The sequence below is a fragment of the Scomber japonicus genome, chromosome 15, assembly GCF_027409825.1.
Source record: "Scomber japonicus isolate fScoJap1 chromosome 15, fScoJap1.pri, whole genome shotgun sequence".
NCBI classification, from domain to species: Eukaryota; Metazoa; Chordata; class Actinopteri; order Scombriformes; family Scombridae; genus Scomber; species Scomber japonicus.
In genome coordinates this window covers 11,806,824-11,817,044 of record NC_070592.1, presented here as the reverse complement: position 1 = coordinate 11,817,044, position 10,221 = coordinate 11,806,824, and the positions used below count along the sequence as shown (strand labels likewise).

The following is a 10,221-nucleotide window of genomic DNA, read 5'->3' as shown; positions in this document are numbered from 1 at the left end:
AAAAACATGTATTAATGTGAATATGTTCACCTAACTATTGTTTTAGGACAGACCTGAACATTTTTTACTGGTTTTTTACAAAGAAATATATACATTTCTTCTACAAATGAAATATACATTTAAAAAAATAAATTACCTTAATGATGTGTCAATCTTTTAAGTTTAATAATGTGCATTTATGTCATATTATTGGATTGAAAAGCAGTGACCAAGGGGGACTTTAAAATCCTCATATGCCTTTATACACCCCACAACAGCAACACATCAGACATTTTTTAATCTCAGAGGAGCAACAGTATTTTCATCAATCACAGAAGGAGAAAATCCTCTAAAGGTTCAATAATACTGTGTACTTTTGAGTGTAGTACTCCTTTACATGGTGCCACATCCTCATTCTGTCCAGTATTGAGCCTCTACCTCCATCTAGTGGCCACATGATAAAATCTTGGGTTCCAGTCAGACAAAACAGAAAACTTTTTGGCATCTGTTGTTTCTTTTTATTATTCATTAATCAATAACAATATTATAAATAACAGACATACTGTTAGAAATTGCAGTGTAAGACATGGAACGCGGAAAGTTCACGAGAAAGAAAAGTTTATACAACAACACACATAAAACACGTATCTCAACAGAAAACACAGGGATTGACATCTGGAATTGCTCTTCGTAAGAATGGAAATCACAAATTTAAAAACACTGAATGTGATTTGAATTGAAGTGTAACAGTTGCACCTCTTTCCCAAATAACTACATCCACTATTTGTCTTCATTGTTATAGAATAGCTACATTTTACAGTATGGTTGCCACAATTTAAACAAAATGGTACAACGATTGAAGTATTTTAGGAACGATCAACCTGAGTTTAACTCAATTATGATTCTTGACAACCTAACTAATAAACATAGCTAAACTACATCCTATTATAACTGAATTGTACATTTTGAACATTTTCCCGATTGTGATTTTCCCCACTGTGCTTAACACATGCTTAACACTTTAAGTACATGAGTGAATGATAAAACTCATCCCTCTTCAACAAGAGCTGAATGTCAATGTCCACTAAAGGCCAAAGTCACACAAAAACCCAGGGGTCATATAGTGTCAGTAAAGCCCTAAAAATACACAGCTTTCAAGGTTCAGGGTCCTTTTTGTGACTTTTCGAGTAGTTCAACTATCATAAAAAAAATGTTTTCTGAGAAGAGCAGCAGCTTTGAAGCTCCTGGAAGTTCAGATGTGGCTGCAGAGGTCATAAGAAAAGCTCTGACTGATTGTTTAACATCCAATGCTCTTAAATGCAGCTTCAATACATTGACATACATCATAATGAGGCACAAAGTGAGCTGCCATATCCTAGCAAGAGGACTGGTGATCACCCACAGACATCATCAATGTAAAATAAATGCAGAATAATCAAGGCCAAATAAGCAGACAATACAACATTAAATGTAATTATGGAGTGCTGGTTTTATACTATGTATATGATAGACTGATTATGTCATTCACGGACTTAGAAATGTAAAGGATATACAGCAGAAAATGAATTCAGTTTCAGGGTTGTTTTCCCTCCCTGGACAAATTAGCATTTTCTTTCTGAATGTCGTCGTAAATGTTCTTATTTTTGGTTAATGCACATTTGTACAAGTAGAGTTAAACGCAGTGAGGTTTACATTAATCGCAGTAGTAATCAATGCTGCATGTAAAGGCTTTATTTACAGTAACATTAAAAGGAAAACATTAAAGTAAATCTTTTTTTTGATCCCTTACAGCAACTCAACACTGTTCAAAGACGCACGCTAGCAAATGTAATTAGTACCTAGAATAAAAATAACACTTAAAAAAATTCTGAATTCCACATATAAAAATTTTAACAGTGAAAGTAATGCGTCAGAACTGTATAAAATGACACTTTAAGCTGATTTGTTTGAAATGCTTTAAAAGAAAAGAAGGCAGAACGACCCTTCCTGACAAAATGGGGTCAAAGAGTTTCAGGCCTTCTAAGTGCAGTCACTTACATCATTTCAATCTTGTTGTGTGGCAAAATCCATCTTTATAATAAAGTCTTTCTCATGTGCTCTGTCTTTTCAAGTAATCCCAAGTCTCAGTGACATAAATCCAAAGATTAATCATTTAATTTCTCTTCATTTTCGATTGTTCCAGTGGTTCCTTGACCTCTATGGGTCGCCTGTCCATCACTGAGAGTCAGTGAATAAAAAAAGTGCTGAAAATAGAAAACTCAGAGAAGCACATAACTACAAAACAAACACAAGTAATCCACGCTTGGCTCATGAGGATAGTTTGGAGTAGCTCGGCGGTGAAAACTTGCGTTTCAGGTATTTGATTATGTAGAGAGGAAGACAGCTGACCAGCGTGATGGCGGACACCTTCCACAGGAAAGGCCAAGTTGTGATGAACGACAAGTCTGGAGGAGCAAAAGTAGTGGAGAACAGCTTAAGTACACATGTCTCAGTATTGTAATTGCACAGGATGATAAGCATTTAATCAAGTAATGCTAGAGTCAACATCACTTGATTAGAAAACAGACCATCAACAGTTGCGATATGGTTAGAAAACTTAAAATCAGATGCTGGTTGAATGAAAGCTTTTTTTCAGAGCATTAAAATGAAAACTGAAAAGTGGAATGAATGGCAGGACAGACAATAAGACAATAAAGAAATGCATTGCGAATATCCTAAAAGACACATTAAAAACATCAATCGAACACACAGAAAAAGGAAATACAGAGAGATGGATGAGATGAATTTACAGGCTGCAAAACCTACCAAGGAAAGCTCCAAAGGACACCCTGCCTATGCCTGTTGCCAACATACAGAAGCAAAAGAGGTGCAGCAGAAACAGAGTGCAATACAAAGGTTAGCAGTGAACAGCAAAGCAAAGAAGGACATTGAGAGAAAAGAGGGATAAGAAATAAAAGCAGAGCTGAAGGCTGAGCTACTGCACAACACTTAGGTGCCAGGTTGTGTTACATCAAACTGAACAGAAAGGAGGTGCTGAGAAGAAGATTGTGATCCCCTTGAAGTGCTCCGTACAGTCAATACCGGCCTTAACAAAACCAAGAGTAAAGTTATCCTTTGCACAGTTACTGTATTTGTAGTTCTCTGGTATTTGTAGTAAGCAAACATGACACAAAATAGCTGCATGCTTCATGAAAGTAAGTAAATTGCTGTTGTGCCAAAACTTGTGTATTCTTGTGAGAATTTAATGAGTATTTTGCACAATTTTCATCAAGCTTGAATACGAGTCTCCATTTAATTCTAATGCATACCTTTCAACTTCCTTTAACTTTTTCAAAGATACAAGGTTATACTGTATAAAACTTCTGCATAACCTCTGACATAATGGATACCTACCAAAGTACTCATTGAGGAAGGCGAGCGAGGCCAGGTAGCAGCCCAGGCTGAAGAACTCAGCCACCACCATAAGATAGTGCCAGGTGCGAATCGTCAGCGCCACCATCAGCAGCTCCGTCACGATAAGTGCTGTGAAAGAGATGGCAACCACGTGCACGAACTCCGACTCAAACAGCACCAACCCGCCGTACATGAGGATGCCACCTGGTGGCGCCAAAGGAAACAAATCGACCATACGAAATCATCAGAATATAGTTTGTTTGAGGAGGAAGAAATCGCCAAGTCAGGATAAGTTTTAAGTGGTTAAGCATTTTCCTGCAGGATTTCAGTTTCATGTTCCACAGGATCTTAAACATGGCTCTGAACCAAATAGTTAATGCTTGTTTTAACCTTATTAACTTATCACAAGTTTGGAATACAAAAAATCTGATACACACAAATGCCCTAAAATAATTTAAAATACTAATAAATACGTAAATTCTGATTATTTTCTTGATAAATTGTTTAGTTTATGAAAAGTCAAAAAGAAGTGAGACACCCATCAAAACTTCCCAGAGCACAAATTTATGTCCTTAAATAGTTTTTTTGTTTTTTGTTTTTAATCCAACCAACAGTCAAAAACATGAATGATGAGAACAAGCATCAAACCCCCTTATTTGAGAAGGTGAAACCAACAAATATCTATAATTTTTGATTGAAAGAAAATTAATCTGCAACTATTTTGATACATTTCAAATGCTACTCGTTGCAGCTCTACTGCTTATCCATGTGGGACTAGTATTACACAAAGGTAGCTGATAAGAAATCACAAAAGGTACATTAAAAAAGCCATCTGGCCCAGGTCTGTTCTAGTCAGCACAAATAGTTGCTTGGGACATTGAGTTAAGGATTACTGTGTCTGGGGGAAAAGGACTGATTCAATAACATTTTATGAGGGTGAAAGATACACAATGTGCTCTAGTGTGTCTCACCCTGTTTAATGTCTTCAAGCGTCCAGACACTCACTCATCTTTGGGCGCCTACTGTATTTTGATAGCCTTTCATTTGATCATAACACAACACAAATTGAGCTTAATCGCCTCTAACTGATCACATAATTGCTTTTTCATACAGTCTTCATACAGTGCATTCCAGCGAGTCAAACACTGTAATGAATTAAGCTTGATTGGTCCCTAATATTTTCCTCCTTCGCTGTCGTCCTCTCATATCGTCTTCACATTTCTCTCGTTTTTCTACACAGACCTGGTATTGGCCTTTAATTAAAAACCTCGAGCTGTCAGGAAGTCATGCTTGAGCAGGAACATAGATCTTTCTCACACGCTGCATGGCTTAGCGATTACAGAAATATCGATTTACTGGTCAGACAAAAGCCTGCATGTAAAAGCGGATGGCGGTTGGAAACCTAAGATACTGAGAAACAGAGTTTGGAGGGGCCAGGGGACCCTGGAATTAGGCACAGTAAAATTGATGATATGGTAGGTGAAGAGTTGCTTTGACAGTATGCAAAGCCACACTGGTCATTTGTAACAGAAGCTTTTATATTGTAGGTTTTGTTAAAAACGTATTTCTAGTAAGTTATTTGTACTTGTTTTTATAAAACTCATGTTTTCACTTTAAGGAAAATAGTGTACACCTTACCTTGATACACACTGATCAAAACCCAAATGAGGAAAGTCTTGAAAGATAACGAACGCCCCTGAAAAAGAGAAACATCATCTATGAGTGCAATATACTTTCACCTGGTACAACCAACAGGAGCAGTTAGTGGAAAAATGAGGATGAAGTGACTTTATTCTAAATAAGGGTAAAGTACCTTGGTGAGGTCTTTGTAAAGCTCTGGGTAAAGCAGAGCCATCTCTGGCTTTACATCCTGGTCCAGAACCAAGGAGAACACAGGAAACATGGTGTAGATGGTGGCATATCTGCAGGACAGAGCAGCAGAGTACATGAAAATGAACAATATTAAGATGGAGAGGATCAAACTAAAAGGTTAGATTATCTTTTATCCAAACATCTGTTTCCTGCTGGTGTGAAGCTGTAATTATATAAGCCATACAAGTGTTCACAATGCTTACAGGCAATAGTACAGTCAGCCTCTCAGCTGAGTCTATGTATGGAGGTGGTAGGAACAATAAAATAAGTCAATATGTTTATCATAAGACATTTGGAAAATGTTCATACCCAACCATGAGGAAACCCTGGTACAAAGGAACAGAGGCGAAGAAGAATATGGAAGAGAAGACAGCCTGAGGATGGAAAACAAAAACAGTGTTATAAAGTTAGTTAGTCAGGGAACTTTATTGTCCACAATGTGGAAAGTTGTCTTTGGGTTCACCACACAGCACATATTAAAAACAAAATAACTAATTAAGAACAGACATCCAGAACAAAACATCAGCAAATGTGACTTCAAAAGAGAAGAAGCAGTTCAGAAATAAAAATCATTAAAATCCAGCAAAAAAACAAAAAAAAAAAAAAAATGTCATCATCAGTGGTTTACAGTCACTGTACCTGCATGGTGGAGATGATCATGCCTCTGTGCATCACAAACTGACCCAACGCTGCAGAGCGTTTGTAGCTGTTCCTGCCATGAACCATAAGCAGACGGCCAATGTGCTTAAACTGAGTGATGGAAAAGTCTGCGGCCAGCGATGCCTGCTTCCCTTCCTGTTTGAAAAACCAGGAATATAGAGATGAAGAAATGTTACTGCTGTGTTGAACAGCACTAAAGGAAGATACAATATGTGTAAACATCCGCTCAAGCTCTTAAATGTCATTTCAGTGTCAATAAAGTTCTTTATAGTTTAAAAAGACATGAGGCTCTCAGAGAAAAGTATCACCAATAAAAAAGGTAGGCTTTCAAGTACTTAAATTTCACTACTTAATGAACTAAGCACTTAATATGTTTATTCAAGACATATAAGAGTTCCTTAGCCTACGTCAAGTTACGAGCCCTAATGCAGGAAAACACTTGAGGTCATAATGAAGCTTTGTGGTCACTGGTTCACTTATGAAACTCTTTACCTTTCCTTCTATTCCAATACCACAGTCTGCAGCCTGGATCATACTAACATCATTTCCCCCATCACCTGTCAGAGAACAGAAACATACATTAAAATAATAAAAACAGCAACATGATGTTTTCAATATATGCATGTAGTTACACAAGTAGCAGATGGAGGGACTGTAAGTGCTACTCTTAGCAAGCTTTGACTGCCATCTTGTGGCTACAGGAAGTAATATACTGCAGTTTTTGTGCATGTGTTAATATAAATGATCAGTTCAGTTAAATAATTACAACTGAAGTTTAGCAACAGGTGAATACTGTGTCTACCTCAGAGGCACTTCATCAGCAGTAACCAATCCACCATCCATTGGACTTCCTATTAAATTAAACTGTCTGATAGATTGTGTTACACATTGTCTAACTTTTCCTCTCTGGAGGAACAACAGAATTTCCCACGCTGTCTGTGGATTGGAGCCAAACAAACTTCCTGTCAACACTCACCTATGGCACAAGTCCTGTTGGCTGTGTGCTGCTGGAGGAGGGTGACAATCTGGGCCTTCTGAGTCGGGGAGCAGCGACAGCAGACCACCGCTGGACACTGACACGCCAGCTCCACAAATTCATGCTCGTAATACTTCAAACACACCTGCAACACCACAGAAATAAAGACACAAAATATAGTTTACTGGATACTAAAAGTTGTGGATTATTTATAGATTTTCTTTCTATATATTGCTCAGTTAGAGAAGCTCATTGTTTAAGTCCAATTGAAAATACATATCCTGCAGAGGTGTTATAAACTCTTAGCCCTTGTTGCAAAGCTTCAGATTGTTCTGTCTCATAACAAAATGCTGATGTTTTTTTTGTGTGATTCTTTTCCCTCTACTCATCCTCAAGGCCTTGGTTGAACTCCAAAGTGTTAGTTTTGGCTGAGGTTGACGTTTTTATTCTCTCTTTGCCTATTTGGCTGCATCCACAGCATCATCTGTTGTTCAAGGAACCGTCCCTGTGTGCTGCACTGTGTTGTAGTACCTCTAAGGAGTCTCCAGAGATGACCAGAGCACAGTCATGTTTCCTTCTGAAGGCGTTGAGCTCCAGATGGGCCTCTCCTCGGTTTGAGACCTGCTCGAGAGCCACACAATACAATTAGCCATGAGAACATTTAGGCTTTTTATCTCCCATTAAGTAGGCGCATCATGATTACAAAGCTCTGGGACAGAGAGGAAGTGAAACAGCGTACCGGTCTGAAAACATGGATGTCTTGGCTTCTGGAGACCAAATGGGAGCTTTTGGCGATGCATGTAGCCGTTTCAAGCTTGTCCCCAGTCAACATCCAGATCTAAACACAAGACATGTGAGATGAAGCATTTAAGAGTGCTGTTCTATGGATTTAAGTATGGTCTCAATCCTTCCTTATCTTTACTAATATTTTAAATCTACTGGCATTATTAATACTGTTTGCTTGTGTCAAAGAAAGATTACCATCTCCTCCTTTTGTGTGTTGCTGGTTACAGTATATTTCAAAGTCTCAGTGGTGGTAGATGACCAGCCAAAAATCAGTATACACCAGTGTTCAATTTGCTTGCTGACCTTGATGCCAGCGTTCCTCAGCAGCTCCAGCGTGGGCCTGACGTCTGCTTGTAGCTGGTCTTCTACACCAGTCAGACACAGAAGCTCCATCTCCCTCTCAAGGCTCTCAACGACCGCTGCGACCTTCAGGCCTCGGTCGTGGATACTCAGCTTCGCCTGGTTGTAGCGGTTCTGCACACAGATGACGAAGGAAGATAGGGGGGATCGGTGGGGTGAAGAAACGGAGAAGTAGAGAATTTAATTTGTTCATAGACAGCAAAAAATGAATAAAACAGGGAATAATGAAGAAAAATGTTGAATAATGCTGTCAACAAAACTGTTTCTATCCTGAGGGAGGAAACAAGAAAGGGAGAGTTATGTTTTGAATGGGGCTGGTAATAGTGACACAATTTTCCTTTTCTTTGTTTTACATTTTTTTTATTTCAAAGTGCATTATTATTACTTCCACAGACAGTATGCAATGAGAAAAAATGTAAAGTATATTTTAAAAAATACTAAGGATTTATTTAGTACCAAAAATATAGTCTCTCAGTCTCAGTCACCAAGATGAACTAACTATACATCATCCAGAGAGGGAGAGGTAAATGGAAAAATAAATTAAAATGCATGTAGCAGTTTGGCTTCACACAGTTGCATACATGTTACAGTGAGATATTTTGACATCCAAGATAGAAAGATACATATAAACTTTATTCGTATCATCACCTCTTCCTTATGTTGTTGTATATGATCCATAATATATAAAGTGTTTCTTATATTATCTTGTGTGTGACACGTGTATAAATCCTCTCATCTCTAATTAACATTAAGGATCGAAATCAACCTGTATGACCCACATTCAGTCTTATCTTTTCCCTCTTTAGGTGTAATAGATATGATAGCCTCTTTCCAAGTAAGGGCAGTCTCTGTTCCTGGTGATATGTTAGCTTTTAATCTATTAGTATTTAAATTCTTTTAGTTATTTCTGCACTCTGGACCCTTTTTTTGATCTTCAGCCTCTTAGGACAACCGTGGCTGCTTCCATATCATAGGCGGTGAAATCTCTCTGTTATCATTTTCTATTATGTACACTTGAATTTCATTACTCATTTGCTTTTTTAAATGAATGCTCATTAAGAAGGCCCAAATTAAATCTCCATGTTGTGTTTCTTCGGCAGTTCTCCAAATTGATTGTAATTGATTGTAATATATATCGGAGCATGGTCACTTAGATCTATCGTTCCAATACCTGAGTCACTGATCCTTGACCTATCTTTACTAAAAATAATGAAGCAGTCAATTCTGGTGTAAACCAAGTGAGGAGTAGTATGTGTGCTGCCTTGCATTTCTCTCCATATATCCATATATTTTGGTTGTAGATGTATGTTCAGATCTCCTCAACATATAAAGACTGAATTACTGGATTTTTAGGTCACTTCCTTGAGGAGCATAAACGTTAAGTAGGGTGATTTCAGTTTATTTCATTTATTGTTCCACTAAACAGAATAAATCTGCCCTCTTTATCATTCTGTTAATTTGTCTGTTCAAAAGATCTTATTGTGAATCAGGATGGCTACCCCCTGCTTATGCTTAGATTTGTATGATGAATAATATTTTTGTGAAGCCTATGTTGTGTTTCTTATTTTTTCATTTTGGAAAGTATGTAAAAAAAAAAAAAAAACTACATTAAAGATATAATCCCACATTATTAGCAGTCCTAATGTTGATTTATCAGCTCTAGTTCCAATTCCAAAATACAAATAGAGAGATTAATTTAAGGAGAATGGAGTAAAGGATATGAGGTATATACAGTACATAGAGTAGTGTTCATCCATACCTCAAAGTCCTGATACTGCTCCTCAGACAGACTCTTCTTGGCCACCACCAGCGTTCTCAGACCCTCTCTGGCCATGTTCCCACACTGAGAGAAAGGAGAAAACATTGTTGAGAATTATGTATTACATTTTTTTCTAAAGCTTTATTTGTGGTCCAAATGTAAACATTTTGGTTAGAATAACCAAATAATCGAAGCGATATGTTTTTCTAAGACAAATCTAAATCTAAAATCTTAATTAAATATAGGACAAATCATCTATTCTTTCAGAGCAGCTGTACACTGTGTACAGTACAGTCAATAGATGCATATTGTTACCAACACCAAAATAAATCAATAGTGAATAACATAGCCTGTGGTGAAATTTAGAGGACACATTAAAACAAAGGGATGGATGGCGGTTCATTTTTGATATGAAACACCAATGGGGCGAATCTGC

The 10,221-nt window shown here is 37.5% G+C and overlaps 1 protein-coding gene across 2 annotated transcripts in view; it reads right to left on the bottom strand.

Annotated features, from left to right (window-relative positions):
- Positions 1-494: 494 nt before the first annotated feature.
- The window catches only part of atp9b (ATPase phospholipid transporting 9B), a 45,115-nt gene continuing 35,388 nt past the window's right edge, over positions 495-10,221 (bottom strand). For both annotated transcript variants that reach the window (XM_053334288.1, XM_053334289.1), the window contains 12 exons: positions 9,786-9,869; positions 7,970-8,140; positions 7,620-7,718; positions 7,412-7,501; positions 6,881-7,025; positions 6,397-6,461; positions 5,884-6,039; positions 5,554-5,618; positions 5,186-5,294; positions 5,011-5,068; positions 3,373-3,576; positions 495-2,423 (listed from right to left, as the gene is read on the bottom strand). In XM_053334288.1, coding sequence (XP_053190263.1) covers positions 2,287-2,423; positions 3,373-3,576; positions 5,011-5,068; positions 5,186-5,294; positions 5,554-5,618; positions 5,884-6,039; positions 6,397-6,461; positions 6,881-7,025; positions 7,412-7,501; positions 7,620-7,718; positions 7,970-8,140; positions 9,786-9,869 — 1,383 coding nt within the window. In that variant the 3' untranslated portion in view covers positions 495-2,286. The remainder of the gene's footprint in view (positions 2,424-3,372; positions 3,577-5,010; positions 5,069-5,185; positions 5,295-5,553; positions 5,619-5,883; positions 6,040-6,396; positions 6,462-6,880; positions 7,026-7,411; positions 7,502-7,619; positions 7,719-7,969; positions 8,141-9,785; positions 9,870-10,221) is intronic.